Genomic DNA, 17,289 nt, shown 5'->3' on the forward strand with positions numbered 1-17,289 from the left:
TCTCGAACAAACAAATGAGCAAAATGCCAGGAATAGAGTGACAATTTTGAAGAACAAGGTCTGAGGACTCAACTTAGCACATTTCAATATTTATTATAAAGCTATGGTAATGAAGGCAGTGTGGCTCCAGCACAGGAACACGTATGTAAGCCAATGGAACAAAACAGATCCAAGAAACATACCCGTACATATGAACACCTGTGCTACACTGCAAATCACTGGAGAAAGGATTAATAAATGATGTTAGGGCAATTCATTATCTTTAAGAAACTAGATCCTTATATCATATACAAAAATCAACTTCAGGTGAAAGAAAAGACCTAAACACGAAACTTAAATGAGAGTATCTTTATGACCATGGGGAATAGAAAGATAACTTACACGAAAATGACTAAACTGATAAATTTTGACTGCATTTAACTCAATAAACTCTGTTCATATAAAAACACCATAAACAAATTGAAAAGCCAAAGTATGGCCAGGAAAAAGAGGCTTCAGAACTTCTAAGAATTAACATCCCAATGGAAAAACAGGCAAAAGAAAGTAGCAATTCACAGAAGAAGAAACCAGCATGAATAATAACTACAAAAAGATGCTTATCCTTATCAGCAGAGACCACAAAAACATATCATTTACACTCATCAGGCTGACAAAAATGATTAAGTTTGGTAATAGCAAGAATTGTTGACGATATGGAGCAGGGGAACTTAATATGTATTCCTGGGCTGAATACACATTGGTACAATCACTGTGTAGAGCAATATGGTGTATCTCATAAAGGTGAAGATGTGATTATCTATGACACAGCTATTTTACTGCCAACTGTATACATCCTAGAGAAACTCTTGTACAAGACACAAGTCAAAGAATATTCATAGCATATTGCTATGAAATAAAAGACTGTAAATATAGGTAGCTTCAGTAGTATTTGAAAAGTTTCACTCCTGGATGATCGGTACCTAGGTATCAGTCACACAGTTTTTTTTTTTAACGTTAGAATGGCATGTGAAATATTGCAAACTGGTAACAGATAAATCCAACTACTTTTAGAACTTGTGGCATCATGTACTTAGAGTGGGTGGAGATAGGTAGAGATCAAGCCACGGGGCCGCACATGAGGACCTTGACAAGTTTCTTCACAAAAACTTGCTTACTCCCATTAACCCAAGAAGTGAGCTGCCCCTGACTAAGTGTCTGCATATTCTTTCTCTTTCTGCAAGCCCACCTTCACCCCGTCCCTTTGTAGCCATTACTGACAAAATAACCCTGACCTCAGGGCTCTTTCACAGACAACAGCACTGAGGAAGGCAGGGACCCTCTCTGTGAATGAAATCTACCCACTTTTCTTCAAGTCAACATGATGTCACGTTTATTTTTATTAACTTTTAATGAGGCAATATTACCTATCAGAAGACCCCATGAATTAGCGCTTTTACAACAGGTAATTGATGAAACACTTTGTATTTCAACTTTATTGCTTTGCATATGCCATGAAGTTTTTTTTTTATTTTTATGAAGTTTAGAAAAAATAATTACTTCAAAAGTAACTATATAAATAAGTAATGGCATATTACATGCAGGCTGGATCAAAAGTTATCTCAGGAAGGTTAAGAGCCCTGCCCTCATCATGCTGAAGGCCCCCTTACCAGAGAAAGCCTTACACAGAATTAGGATGTGTGATACGATTTGACTCTAGGTCCCCACCCAAATTGCATGTTGAATTGTAATTCCCAATTGTTGGTGGAGGAACCTGGTGGGAGGTGACGGAATCATGGGAGTGGGCTTCCCCCTTGCTGTTCTCGTGGTAGTGAATGACTTCTCATGAGATTTGATGGTTTAAAAGTCTGTGGCACGTCCCCCATCGCTCTCATTCTCTCTTGCTGCCATGTGAAGAAGGTGCCTGCTTCCCTTTCACCTCCCACCATGACTGTAAGTTTCCTGAGGTCTCCTGGTCATGCTTCCTGGTAAGCCTGCATAACTGTGAGTCAGTTAAACCTCTTTTCTTCATAAATTACCCAGTCTCAGGTAGTTCTTTACAGCAATGTGAGCATGGATTAATACAATGTGCATACTACTGTGGGAAGTATAGGATCAAAGGACATTCTAAAGATAACAGAAGAATCATGTCTAACATATGACTCTTTTTTATTACTATAAGATAAAGGAAGCTGGGGCACCTGCTCCTAGTGCCAACGGTCCTCTTTGCTCAGTGCTCCTTTGTCTTGCTGCCAGCCCTGAAAAGTGTGATCGCTCCTAGATCCAGCAGGAAGTTCACCACTGTCTAGATTGGGTGCCCTTGGAAATAATGAGAACTAGAAAAAATAAAACAATTGTTTGGGGCCAGAATGTTTTCAAAAAAAGCTTCCAATGGGAGCTCAGGTCAATTTCAGCTAAACAGCTTCAAAGCCTGTCACATATTTCTGTGCACTGGAGGAGATGTGTTCTCACAGTCCTTTCAAATTCTGATGAGCTCTCTAAACATTTGTTTCAAAATATCTCTAGTTTTTCCTAATTGTTTCTGCAGTGGCCCATAGAAAGGTCTTTTTACAGGTCTTTTTGTTTCAAAATATTTATTTCTTGGAAAAAAATTTATTTTCTTGTGGGAATCTAAGTGCTTTACTTGTTAGAAAAGAACGACATAGTTCCATATTTTACTTGTACAGCTTTGCTGTATTGGTCAATTAGGAGATGATCCCTTTGACATTCAATCACAACTCTTTGATTAAATTATTACTATCCTTAGAAAGGCTAGAGCTGATTCATTTCACAACGACTGATGGTTCCTTTTGGAATCAGCATTTATCTCATGAACAGGACCCCCTTACTTTTTAATATTTTTAACTCAGATAGTTTTAGTACTAGTAGGACCTAATACAATTCACAATTACTGGAAAACATTTTAAAATTTAATAAGAGCAGCAAATCTTATGTTAAAGATTTGACTATGAAAATAACTTGCTGCTTCTCTAGCAAAGTAAAGTAGGTTTTTCAAATATACAAAATCGTGAAGAAGGTGGGGCAAAGAGTTCTTTGGTATGACATCAAAAATATGATCCATAAAAGAAAAAACATAGAATTAATTAACATTTGTTAATTTAGTTAATTAAATTTCAGAAAATGAAAATATACGCTAAGGGCTAAAAAATTTTTGCAAGTCACACACCTGGGTAAAGGACTTGTATCTAAAATACATAAAGGACTCTTACAACTCAATGTAAAAATAGCCAATTAAAATATGGGTAAAAGAGCTGAACAGACATTTCTCCAATGAAGATATATGAATGTTCCATAAACACAAGAAAAGATGCTCGACATAATTAGTCATCAGAGAAATGCAAATCAAACCCCAATAAGATGCCACCTTCACATGCTCTAGGATAACTATAAGCCAGCAAACAGATAATAACAAGTGTTGAGAATGTGGGGAAACCGGAACACTCTTACACTGCACATAGAGATGTAAAATGGTTCAGGCACACTGGAAGGTAATCTGGCAGTTCCTCAATAGGTTAAACATAGAGTTATCATATGACCCAGCAATTCCTCCTAGGTATAGACCACAGAGACATTTAAAAGAAAGAAAGAAAGAAAGAAAGAAACAGAGAAAAAAAGAAAAAAAATCATTCCTTTATGAAAAGGTTCTACTTACTGAGGTTCCACTTGAGGCCTGTGGTTGTAACCTGCATACAAGGCTGTCCGACAGGAATGAGGCCACACCAATCACCCTCCATTCCAGTGTCTACATGCAATCTGTGCTTTCCCTGAAGGAGACAAGAAATGATCATTAAGAAGGGGAAGAGAGAAGGAATGTTAATGTGCACTGAAGACCTGGGCAGGATGCGTCTACAACCCTCACATGGCTTATTATACTTAATCCTCACAAAATAATGTTTGCAATATGTGCTGAATAATCCTAGGAACTTTCACCCGACTTAATCCTAACAATAATTTTACAAAGTATCTGATATCTTATTGTTAATTATGTTTCAACTATGAGAAAATTGAAGCTTGCAGAGATTAACATAGAACCACACAGATAAGGATTCCTACCTACACCTGCCAATTCCAGAGACCAAACTCATAGCAATAGGACTGTGGGTTTGAAACCTATCCTAAATGAAAGGTACCACACAAAGAGAAACACACAAAGACAGCTGCTTCTCAGCAGCCATTACAATGTATTCTGCTTTTTTTTTCTTTTTCTTTTTTAAGATGGAGTCTCACTCTGTTGCCGAGGCTGGAGTGCAATGTTGCAATCTCGGCTCACTGCAACCTCTGCCGCCAAGGTTCAAGCAATTCTCCTGCCTCCTGAGTAGCTAGGACTACAGGCAGGCACCACCACACCCAGCTAATTTTATATTTTTAGTAGAGATGGGGTTTCACCACATTGGCCAGGCTGGTCTCGAACTCCTGATCTCAAGTGATCCAACCACCTCAGCCTCCCAAAGTGCTGGGATTGCAGGCATGAGCCACGACACCTGGCCTTGCGTTTTTTTGTTTGTTTGTTTTTCTAAAAAAGTTTTTATTTTCTTTTAGGTAAGAGCTGCCTTTATTCCTTTTGTATAGAATTCCTCCCCCCCACCCCAAGTTGATTTATATTGAATAGCTTGCCACACAAATTTGAGATTTGTTTCTTCCTACCATTCTCCATTATATAAATAATTCTCTCTGAAGACAGATATACTAAACAGAATACAAATGACCATCCCTAGATGCCAAACATAGCACACTTTTAAAATAAGTGCTCAAAGAGGTAACAAAACCTTCTTTCTAATAGAAGGAGTTGATGAGGCCAGGTGCAGTGGCTCACGCCTGTAATCCCAGCATTTTGGAAGGCTGAGGCGGGCAGATCACCTGAGGTCAGGAGTTCAAGACCAGCCTGGCCAACATGGTGAAACCCTGTCTCTAAAAAAAAAAAAAATTAGCTGGGTATGGTGGTGGGTGCCTGTAATCCAAGCTACTCGGGAGGCTGTGGCAGAAGAATTGCTTGAACCCGGGAGGCAGAGGTTGCAGTGAGCCAAGATTGTGCCATTGCACTCCAGCCTGTGCGACAGAGCGATGCTCCATCTCAAAAAAAAAAAAGGAGTTGATGAGACAGATGTTTTAGAAATTCGGATTTCCTTAGCATTACATTGGCTTCAGCAGATAAGGAACAGGAATTGGTGACGACTTATCATGTAGGTGGATCGCCACCCAGTTTCCTGTTGAAGGGCAGTACTCTTAGGGTTCCCATCAGAAAACACAGCAATTTCAGAGGGGTTATAGGTAACCTGTAGCATTCTGGACATTTTGGGGGCAGAGAGTGGAGGGCTCAAGAGAGCACCAGTGGAACAAGGAAAGGAAGGTACACCTTGTCCAGATCTCTGTACTTCTGCATCTGATAACGGTGTTTCTGACAATGAGACCTGTTGTTAGAGTGCGACTTCTCCATCACTTATCAAAGAGGAATTCCTGTGTTCTTGAGCTATCTTATTTTCAGTGTGTTACAGTTAGTTCTTGTCTCTTAATTGATGATTTTCTTTCCTCTGTCTGTGGCCTGCTTAATGGTTTGGCAGTGCCTGGCTGAATACGTTAGCATGTTTGGTGCTCCTAGGTGACTTCTGTTAAGAATGGCGAAGGAAAGAAGGAAGTGTTTTTCAATTTGTGATATTAACTCCCTAAGAGAGTATTCTTCAACTTGTATCGTATAATGCAAAGGAAACAGCACATATACATGCTAAGTTTTATTCTCCCAGGGAGAGGAGGGCTGTTATAAAATCCAATGATTTAAATGACATAGTAGTAAGCATGCTATATATTCATTGCCTTCCTCATTATTTTAAAGAATCAACAGGCCTTAAAATTTTCAGTCTGGGAATAAACTCGTTTGTGGACTTGAGAAGTCACAGATAGGCCTTAGCCCACAATCAATTAACCATGTTTTCTCTTGTCCAAAAAGGTGCTTAGCCATATGTGAATGGTCTTTGTGTTTATAAACATGCAAATACAGTTTTTATGGTTAAGTGAGAGCAATACTTTGCTTTCCTCCTGTATCTTCAAGTCTATATGACATCTTTTGAAATTGAACAACTGTATAAAGGAATTTTTGTTCATTCCCCAGATTTGTTAATTCATAATATGTGCTAGCCTATATGTGACTTGACACAGGCAGGCATACACGCTGACATTAAAGAACTTCCCTATGGATTTATGCCATTACTGGAGACTAGAGGCGCATGAACTCATCATTTACTTCCATCTTGTCCCATGAATCATTTCACAGGTTCCTGCTCTGGCCTCTTTTCTGAACTAAGATAACTCTTTGAAGTCAAAGGCAGCCCTATATAGTAAAGAAAGAACAAAAATCAATCACAGTCAGGTTGCTTTTCCAATTGTGGTTATTTCAACACATCTAACAACCTTAATAATATGAAATTGTAATTTAGGGAAAGGTAACACAGATGTTGCTTGGTATGCGTGCTGGAAAGCATACTTACGATCATGTTAAAGACAAACAGCGTAACAGTATTACTTTCCCTAGACTGTCATGTCAGGGTAGAACAAAATACACACAAATATGAAGGGGTGAGAAAGCGCTGTCCCTTTGTTTTGTATTATACCTCCACTTTCCAAAGGACAATGACATAACTGAGAGAAAATATTAAAGCTCACTCTAGATTTTGCCTTTGAAAAATACCAAACATTGACGGGGCATGGTGGCTCATGTCTGTAATCCCAGCAATTTAGGAGGCTGAGGTGGAAGGATCACTTGAACCTAGGAGTTGGAGACAAGCCCAGACAACATAGTGAAACCATGTCTCTACAAAAAAAAAAAAAAAAAAAGAATAAAAGAAAGAAAAATATCAGAGAGATATCTGAATTCTGTTTACATACCAACATCCTTAAATCCAATAACTATGCCAAGTTTTGTGCTAAGATATTTCAGTGTGGATACCGCAAAACATACAGCCAATTAACAAGATCATTCAGAAAGCATTGAACACAAAAAGAACATAAACACATTAGATTTAGTGTAAACAATTCAAGGAGAAGCTGCCAATGCTAGTTTATAAAGTGGCCATGCATTCATCAAGTTGTTGTTAATGCTGAACCTACACTCTGAGGCTAATGGCAGCCACAATTAGTGGCACACGGTTAGACCCTGTATGAATGAAACATTGCTGTAGATGGATTAAACACAAGGCCAGTCTCTGGTAGCTCATCTTTTGTTAGCTGGTCCAGGTACTTTAAAAATTTATCAACAAACACTGCAGGAAATTAAATAGCCTGCAGGAAAGAAGAGTAAAAGAAGTAGACAGAAGTATCTACATTATATTTAGCAGGAAAAAAGGTTACTTCTCCTACACAACAGACTTTTGTGCTGGTATATTTTCATACTGTGACTGCTCACATAGCTGAAAGTAGTCACAAGATAAAGGGTCTCCCCAGTGAACTTGTAGTTGTAAAACCTCAGAGTTGGAAGTCTTATATATTTTCTTTGATTCTGTTCCACAAATGTAGAATTCAAAATAAAAGTGTATTGGGTTCATTTGAAATAGCCTGTATCAAATTAATGTTGCATGTATATATATTAAGTTGAGGGGTGTTCCCTTTGAAAAAGCATTAATATGTTATCTACAGATAGCTTTTAGAATTTCAAATCATGTTAGAACATTTTCTAAAGTGCTTTCCATAGAACATTACTCCCAGGGTCAAATACAGATTGGAAAAATCGTTTTGTCAATTCACCTCTTGGAAACCACGATTTTTGCCAGCATGTTAGATGTTCTAGGCAATCTTGCAGCAAAAACAAGTAAACACAAACCCTGTTTACCTGAATAAGTGTTTCCAAAATTTACTCCACTACAGAACCTTCCTCTGCTGCTCAAATATCATCTCGTAATTTCCCACGGAAGCTTCATTTCATGAAATCGACTTAGGAAAATGTTGATTGGGAATAATGTCTTTCACACAACACCCAAAACTAGCATATTTTGGTTTAATATTTCCATAGTCAGAACATTTCAAGAATATGTTTTGAACTTAATAACTTCCATTTGATTTTTGTTTTAGAAGTTAGTCAATAACCTCTGGCTGAAATCACATACGTGTTCTGACATGAGCTAGCTGTACTATTAAAGGGTTAATGACAATACTCAACAGTTATCCAAAAGAAAACCTTCTTAATGTAGTTAAGTTAGTTTATTCAAAAGTCAAAAACATGTATGAAATGCCTACTGTTGTTAGAGATAGTAAATAACTCTAATGACAGGCTAATTTCCTTATCAATCGCCTCACATTGGATATTTCAAAATAAAACATGACACTGATGTCTCTGCTTTGTTATCACCTCTGCATTTATGCCTTTTTTACAATGGATCATATCTTATCTTCACACCTTCCTTTTATTCCAGTCAGAGAAAAACCCACTCTTGGCCTCTTCAAAAGATATAGACATCTTAAATGATGACTTCTAGAGACAATATTTATCCCAGAAGTAAGCGTTACTGACAGCAGAAACAGGACAGGTTGCATTGAAAGATATATTTTGAGTTAGTGTGATCTCAGAGTTTTCAAATTACTTTAGATAAATGCTTTTCTTAACATAGCATCTGATCAGGATGCCCATGCTCTCCTGTCTGCTTCTATACTGTCTCTCCATCCTCAATCCAGAGAAACATCAAAGCAAAATGCAAGCTTTACTTTTTTAACGAAATCTCCCTATGTGTTCTAAATAGCAAAGATGACTTCCTCCTGAATGCTACAATTTTAATTATTTATGCTACAAAATGTAGCACTTTGGTACTGTATTGCATCCCTCAAATAGTTTCATGTTGTATCCCTAAAAAGAATAAACTTTCTTTGAAGAACAAGAATCTAATTTTTTTTCTATTGGACTTACAGCACAGTGGAAGGAACATATGTATCAAATAAATACCTGATTGTTTCATTGTTTAAAGAAAACGTATTGATGAAAAGGTGTCAATATGCTTTGAAAAATCTTCTCGCAGTATCTGAGTAGATGAGGGAAGGTCCAGGTGAACTCAAAGGACTCAAGAGATAGACGCATTATTCTTTGATAAGATCAAGCTTGCCCAACCCGCGGCTCACGGGCTAAATGCAGCCCAGGACAGCTTTGAATGTCACCCAACACAAATTCGTAAACTTTCTTAAAACATTGTGAGATATTTTTGCTATTTTTTTAAAGCTCATCAGCTATGTTAGTGTCAGTGTATTTTATGTGTGGCCCAAGACAATTATTCTTCTTGCAATGTGGCCCAGGGAAGCCAAAAAATTGGACACCCCGATCTAGATAATGTTTGCTTAATTGGATACAAGTAAACTGTACACCAATAATCATGAAGACCCTGTCACTAGTGCTCAAAATACACTTAAAATGTAATTTTATGTGTTTCTGTAAAATGAGGACTACAATATTACCTCCCTGAGTTATTTTCAGGATGAAATAACACGTTGAACGTGCCAAGAATAGCATTTCAAGCACTCATATTATATATGTTGATTTACTTTTCTCCCTTTATCAGCTCCTCCAGGTTTAATTTGAACCCACACTTTCTTTCCTTTCTGCTTTTTATTTTTTTAAAAACCTGGCCACTTTGCTCCAGTAATTTTTAAAGAAAAATAAGTGTGATTAGCCCTCATAAGACTAATGTAAAATATTAGCAGAAAGAAGGGAAAAGAAAAACATTTTAATGCTATACCTCCATGAAACATTAAGATACCTTCCTTTTCCTTTTTTTTTTTTGAGTCAACGTCTCGATCTGTCGCCCACGCTGGAGGGCAGTGGTGCGATCTTGGCTCACTGTAACCTCCACCCCCACCACAGGTTCAAGCGATTCTCTTGCCCCAGCCTCCTGAGTAGCTGGGGTTACAGGCGCCCAGCACCGCGCCTGGATAATTTTTTTATTTTTAGTAGAGACGGCGTTTCACCATGTTGGTCAGGCTGGTCTCAAACTCCTGACCTCGTGATCTGCTCACTTCAGCCTCTGAAAGTGTTGGGATGACAGGCATGAACGATGGTGCCCAGCCGACATTAAGATATCTTAAGGAGAGTCATTTCTCCAATTTGTCATACAGAAGCTCTAGTTTTTAGTAAATGAATTTTTAAATAAGAGCATACCTCTTTTACTTTGTTCATCATTTTAAAAAAAGTTCTAAGAACTCCTTCTGAAGCCTAATATCTGGTCACTAAACCCAATGTGAAATTCTTCAAGTTATTTTTTGGAATTCTCAACATGAATTTAGCCAAATACTGCGATAACTCAGTTATCTTTTTTTTTAGTGATAGTAATAATTTAAGTAATATTTCATTCAGATTCTAAATATACTAACGTATTTCCCACATTTTCTATAATTGTAAAAGAGTTGATTGGAATGCTGGTACTGCAATACATATTTCAACTTTCTTCCTGTATTATTAACTGCTCCAACTTTCTTACTATAAAAGAGCTACCAAAGAGAGTCCCCTTCAATAGACAATCAGCTTCCCACAATTACTGTAAGCACAAACATTCCCTTCTACCTGAACCCCCCACCTTTTGTCAGATGAGCTATTCATCAATCCCCATGCACTTCGCTTTGATGTTATCTCAGAAGCTACAAGTCATTAAGACTGGCAGGAGAATGGAGGATAAGCGGGGAGATGGTTCAACCGTAGGGAGAACTACTGGAATGATCCTATTCATTATCAAACTCCAGGCAGCGTTTCTGCTAGCTGAGAATGTGGTATGGCTGATGTTCAGCATGCTTAACTGAATGTTGGGTGTCTGGTGATTTTTTTCTCGTGTTAATAATGCTCATGGGATATTGTTAGTGTTCCTGAAGAAAGTGTGCAGGGAAAGACAACAAATTTGCATTTATTTATTTCGAAAACCAGCATGACTATCAAACTCTGTAACCTGGAAGAAATAATGAGAAAGATCTAGTTAAAGAAAAAACGGGGCGAAAAATGAGTATCTTGGCCAGGCGTGGTGGCTCATGCCTGTAATCCCAGCACTTTGCGAGGCCGAGGCGGGCAGATCTCCTGATATCAGGAGTTCGCGACCAGCCTGGCCAACATGGTGAAACCCTGTCTCTATTAAAAATACAAAAAAAAAAAAAAATTAGCCAGGCTTAGTGGCAGGCGCCTGTAATCCTAGCTACTTGGGAGGCTGAGGCAAGAGAATTGCTTGAACCCGGGAGGCGGAGGTTGCAGTGAGCCGAGATCGCGCCATTGCCCTCCAGCCTGGGGGACAAGGGCGAGACTTCGTCTCAAAACAAAAAAAAAAAAAAAAAAAAAAAAACAAACAAAAGAAAAGAAAAATGAGTATCTTAGTTTATTTGGGCAACTACAATAAAACACCACAAAATGGTAGCTTATAAACAACATAAATTTACTTCTCAAATTTCTGGACCCTGGGAAGCCCAAGATCCATATGCTGGCAGATTCAGTGTCTGGTTAGCACCTGCTTGCTGGTTTATAGATGGCACCTTCTCAGTCTGTCCTCACGTGGTGAAAGTGGCAAGGCGTCTCTCTCAGGCTTCCTTCAGAAGCGTACCCATCCCATTCAAGGGTTCCATTCTCGTGACCTAATCATCTCCTAAAGACCCCATTTCCAAACTTGGGGTTTAGGATTTCAATATAGGAGTTTTGCACGGGGGAGGGGAGACACAAACATTCAGACCATAGCAGTGAGGAAACAATTTTTGAGTATCTGCTAGGTGCAAATATTCTGCTGGGCACTATAATTCTCATAACAACCTTGTGTGGTAGAATTACTGCTAAAATAAAGATTGTAGACTCAGGGCAGTCATGAACTCATTCAGGATAACTCAACTAGTAACAGTAGGTGTGATATCTCAACCCAAGTATGCTGTGATTTTAAAGCCCACTTGTTTTTACTATGTCATCATGTATTTCTAGGCTCTAACTTTAAAAGCCAGTCTGGCCCATTTATCTCATTGCTTGCTTTTTCCCCATTCTTCCTTTTTGTTCCCTATATTCACTTTCCAAGTTAAGCTTCTGCATGACCTTGCCTAAAGTTTATCCTAAATAATAAATACTCGTACAGTACATGAATGAATAAGTCTGTGAATGCCTATCTTCTTTGACCTCATCCATGTATCTTCAATAGAATGTCCCATTCTCTTTATTTACTACGTTATCATGTCTCCATTCATTTCGCTGTTCTGTGTTGGTGACTGAATATGCGGAGGATGCAGATAAGTCTGTGTGAAACACTTATTCATGTTTTCAAAACATGTCTATTGGGTTTTCCAGAAGTTCACAAAGAATGGTTAAAGCAAAATCAATAACTGGGCTATGAACAAGAAAACTGAGATACAATAGTCATTTTTTAAAAAAAATCCAGTACCATAAAGCAAGAACAAACAGGACAATTTTGCTTCTCTCCCCCAATCTTAGAAAATATTAATGAAAAGCAGGTAGGCTTAATATTCAGATGGTACAAGTCCCAACATTCAGTTCAGATGCCACCTAATCCACTATCCTTCTCAGAATCCTTTGTTGAACTTGTAATCTGGGCTACTTGCATACCTTCTGCTCTCCACACACACTATTTCAAGTCTAATTCCCTTACCAGAAGATAAATGCCTCAAGGAGAGAAGAAGATCTTATTGATTTTTTTTTTTTAATTTTGAGATGGGTTCTGGCTACATTGATCAGGCTGGCCTCAAACCCCTGGGCTCAAGTGATCCTCCTGCCTCAGCCTCCTGAGGAGCTGGGACTACTGGCATGTGCCACTGCACACAGATATATATATATATATATCTGTATAGTATTACGTACACAGTAGGAGTACAATAAATATTATGAAAAGGAAAACACTAAGCTTAGTAGTTTCCATATAACAACTCTTGACCTTCTTCATCTGCCATCTACCACCTTACTAACCCATTTATTTGTTCCCATTTACATTAAGATTCCTAGAAAGCGCTGTCTAAATTCACTGTCTCCAATTCTTCTCCTCTATTCTGTCTTTGATATAGTTTTCATATTTGTCCCTGCCCAAATCTCATGTTGAATTGTAATCTCCAACGTTGGACGTGGGGCCTGGTGGGAGGTGACTGGATCATGAGGGTGGATTTCTCATGAATGGTTTAGCACCATCTCCTTGATGCTATTCTTGTGAGAGTGAGTTCTTGTGAGATCTAGTCATTTAAAAGTGTGTGGCACCACCCCCCACTCTCTTGCTTCTGCTTTTGCTGTGTAATGCACCTGCTCCCCCTTCACCTTCTGCCATGATTGGAAGCTTCCTGAGGCCTCCCCAGAAACAGATGCTGCTATGCTTCCTGTATAGCCTGCAGAACCTAGAGCCAATTAAACCTCTTCTTTTATAAATTACCCAGTCTCAGGGATTTCTTTATAGCAATGCAAGAACGACCTAATACTGTCTTAGAGTCATACCAAATAAGCTTTTGCCCCCATCACTCTTCCAAACTGGCTTTCACTGAGAAATCCAATGACCTCCAAGTTGCTAAATTCAATGGTCAACTATTAGTTTTCATTTGAGTTGACCTATCAGCAGTGTTTGCAATGGGTTATCATTCTCTCTTTTTGATAAATTATCTTTACTTTGCTTCCAGAATACCACACTCTTTTGATTTTCCTCTTAACCCATGTGTCTTTCACTGGCTCCTCCCATTCTTTTCAAACTCTCAATGATGGAGGGTCTCAACTCCTTACTCTCAGCAAGATCCTCCTCCCTCATATGCCCATATTCACACTCTTTGTGATCTCAATCATCTAGATGTTGTGGAATCCCAAATTTGGATCTCTAGCTCAGACTTCTCTCCCAAACTCTGCTTTTGCATGTCCAATTGCCTGTTTTACATATCTTGACCTTTTACCTCAAACCCACCCCATTCACAGCTTTTGATCTCAGTTGAAAGCTACTCCATCTTTCCAACTGCTTAGGCCAAAGGATTTCTTCTTTTCCCATACCCCACATCTAACCCATAAAGAAATCTTATTGACCCTATTCTAAATAGTTTCAGAATTCCTATCACTTCCTATCACATCTCACAGTCTCATTCATTACCACCCCGTGCACTTTGCCATAATAAGGTCTCCTCTTGCCTTACTAGAACTAGAGTCTGTTCCCAAACCAGCAGATGAAAATGATCCCTTTAAAAAGTAAATCAGACCCACCTACCTCCAGGCTGACCCCTTCCCTCAAGAGAAACACTCCCAGGTTTCAGAAAGCATTCCATTTTCTTTTTCTAACTCTTGAGAAGTCTGGGGATACTATAGATTCTGTCCATGGAGTCTGAGGAAATCACTGTCATTGTTAGTGAATCCTTCTTTTGAACTTGCCTGGGTTAATCTACCCTGCATGCAGCGTGACCATTAAGAGTACTGTAAGCCAGGCACGGTGGCTCATGCCTGTAATCCCAGCACTTTGGGAGGCCAAGGCGGGTGGATCACCTGAGGTCAGGAGTTCGGGACCAGCCTGGTCAACATGGCGAAACATTGTCTCTACTAAAAATACAAAAATTAGCCAGGCATGGTGGCGGGTGCCTGTAATTCCAGCTACTTGGGAGGCTGAGGTAGGAGAATCACTTGAACCCAGGAGACGGAGGTTGCAGTGAGTCGAGATCGTGCCACTGCACTCCAGCCTGGGTGACAGAGCAAGACTCTGTCTCAGACGAATGGATGGATAGACAGACAGACAGACAGAGAGTATTGTAGGTGCTAGAGAAAGACTTCATGGATTTCAATCCCTTTCTATCATGTCTAAGTTTCATTTTCTTTAACTACAAAACCAGAATAAAAACGTTGCTGTGGGAACTTAATGGCTTGAAATGCAAAGCCCTTAGAATAGTGCCTGCCAAAGAGTAAATGCTCCAAAAACATCTGCTATCATTATGTTTAGAAAACAAACGGATTAAATCACAGGTAACACAATTAATTACTTTTACTTTTAGAAAGTCAATGTACCTGCCTCTCATTTTGGGGATCTTGAATGTTGGGATACAGTTGTCTTCTGAAAGCAACTTGAGAAGTACTTCATAACCTACAACCTACTGTGTTTGGGCAAAAATGTCAGAATAAACACTCCTTTCAAGTTATGTAGATTACAATCTTCATTGTTATAGTGGTCTTATTTTGATACCTCTTCTATATCAGATACTTTGACATGAGAAATGTAAAAGCACTGATACTGGTGTGTGTGTGTGTGTGTGTGTGTGTTGGAAGGGAAATATATAGATTTTTATCCTTTAAGGTAAAATTGTGGTAATATTTCTGAGAAAAATATGCCTTAATACAACTAAGCTTTCCATTTTGATGCTAGAAAGATTACTGTAATGAGAGTACAATTAAGCATACTAGATGTGACAGGTTGGGTTAGAATTAACAACTGATATTAAGCGGCCTTTACACTTGTCACAAACCAAGCGCACTTCAGGAGAACATGATCACCCTCACCCTGGACTTGACTCAACTACCCAGTCTTCTCCCCTCTCCTGTTCATATAGGTCTGTGTGTCTGTGTTTGTCTACCACTCTCTTCCCTATTTCTCTGTGGCAATCAAGCTCCAAAACAGCGCCCAGTGAACCTTGCCTCCTGGTATTTGTGCCCTTGCATTCCCTGCACTGAATAAGCTAACCTGTATGACCAACAGGACACTGCAGAAGTGCGGGTGTATTGTAACTTCTGAAGCTAGATCATTAAAAAAAAAAATACAGCTGCCCTCTTGCTTGCTATTGAAGATTACTTGCTCTGGGGGAAGCCAATCCTTATGTCATGAGGACACTCAAGCAGCCCTTTAGAGAGGTCTGTATTGAGAGGAATCCAACCTCACACCCATCGCTGCCACCAGCTGGTACCAACTTGTCAGCCACATGGAATCTGATGCCTGACACCAGGACAACCAAGCTATACAAGACCCTAAGCTTGAAAAGTCCAGCTAAGACCAAATTCCTGACCCACAGAGAAGCTTTGAAAGATAATAAATGTTTACTCTTGTGTTAAGCCACCAAGTTTTCGGGCAATTTGTTACACAGCAATGGATAACTAACACACTCTCAATCTCTTGCTGTCCCTCTCCAGATGGCTTTGTCTGCACTATTTTATCTTTGTATGCCCACTGCCTTTTTTCCTTGTCATTCCTTGTGCTCTTTCTGCTTTTTTAGACCACCATAAAACAGAAAAATCATTTTTGGTGTTTTTTATGTGTTTGTTCAAAAGAGTTTAAGGGTCTCTTTTAAAATTGTAAAAAATAAGAAGTTTTATTTATTTATTTTTGTTTCTAAAATAAAAGAAAATGACCACTTTTCCCTCCTCTTCTCTGGGAGTTATCTGGACTGTTTTTTTTCCCCTGCTTATCTTTGTTTTCTCCTGGGATATCAGTCTGAGAAAGGTAATGGTGAAGTCAGAGAATAAAGGTTCCTCAACAGTTATTTAATGAAGATGGAAACATAATCATTAAAACAGAACATTTTATGCTTAACAGCACTGAAAATGCTCAAACACACTGTACTGTATGTGATTGCTGACAAAGCCTCCATCTGAACAAGAATGAACCACATGTCATAATGAATTTGGCATACTGGGGAAAAAAGCATTAAAAATATTATACATTAACTATCTCCGTTCCTGTCCAAAAACCACTTATGCTGTCTTCATTCAAATAAATGGTAAAATATGACCATATTGTTATACTGAATTTGATTGGACCTTGTAAAGTTTTCAAAATTGGATGGTCCAATTCCAGACACATTTCAAAAGGAACATGCAAAAAACTGTTCTCTACCCTGTATTGTCTACTTTTCTAGTATTTTTAATACAATAAAATATTTCAGTTTTACAGTTATCAATTTTTGGTATCCTAGAAACTCCACAATGATGAAAAAGAACAGGTGCTCACAACAAAGCAGAATTACCAACATATTTATGGCCTTATCATTTGACACGGAAGGTCAAACCTCTCAGAGTTTATTCATAACCCTGCATCAGCTTTCAATTCTTTGAAAATTGCTCCTCGATACCCGACTTCCCTGAAATCACAGAGAGTGGCAGCCACTCTCTTAAGGTATAAATCAGATTCTAAATAACTGATAGTGCTTTTTTACTCTAGACATGGACAAGAAAAGCACTGCATTTTCATTGCTGAATGCCAGTACTTAGAAAGACCAGTGCACCAAGGACGTTTTTAGGGCTTAATTTCTAAAGTCATCTATAAGAAACTGCCTTTGAGATTATTTTTTTAAAAAAGGTCCGGCTCTTGTGTGTCCCTGGCATTTTAATAACCTCTCTTCTTTCGTTCTCCAAATTCAAATTTAACACAA

General features: G+C 38.6%; 1 protein-coding gene across 5 annotated transcripts in view; it reads right to left on the reverse strand.

The window, feature by feature from the left end:
- TPK1 (thiamin pyrophosphokinase 1) overlaps window positions 1–17,289 on the reverse strand; it is a 391,781-nt gene that overhangs the window by 92,381 nt on the left and 282,111 nt on the right. For 4 of the 5 annotated variants that reach the window (XM_063708824.1, XM_063708825.1, XM_063708823.1 and 1 more), the window contains one exon: window positions 3,650–3,761. In XM_063708824.1, coding sequence (XP_063564894.1) covers window positions 3,650–3,761 — 112 coding nt within the window. Of the gene's footprint in view, window positions 1–1,643; window positions 2,313–3,649; window positions 3,762–17,289 lie in introns of those variants that run through there. The other variant, XM_055392200.2, reaches the window with a different exon arrangement.

The sequence above is a fragment of the Gorilla gorilla genome, chromosome 6, assembly GCF_029281585.2.
Source record: "Gorilla gorilla gorilla isolate KB3781 chromosome 6, NHGRI_mGorGor1-v2.1_pri, whole genome shotgun sequence".
Lineage (NCBI taxonomy): Eukaryota > Metazoa > Chordata > Mammalia > Primates > Hominidae > Gorilla > Gorilla gorilla.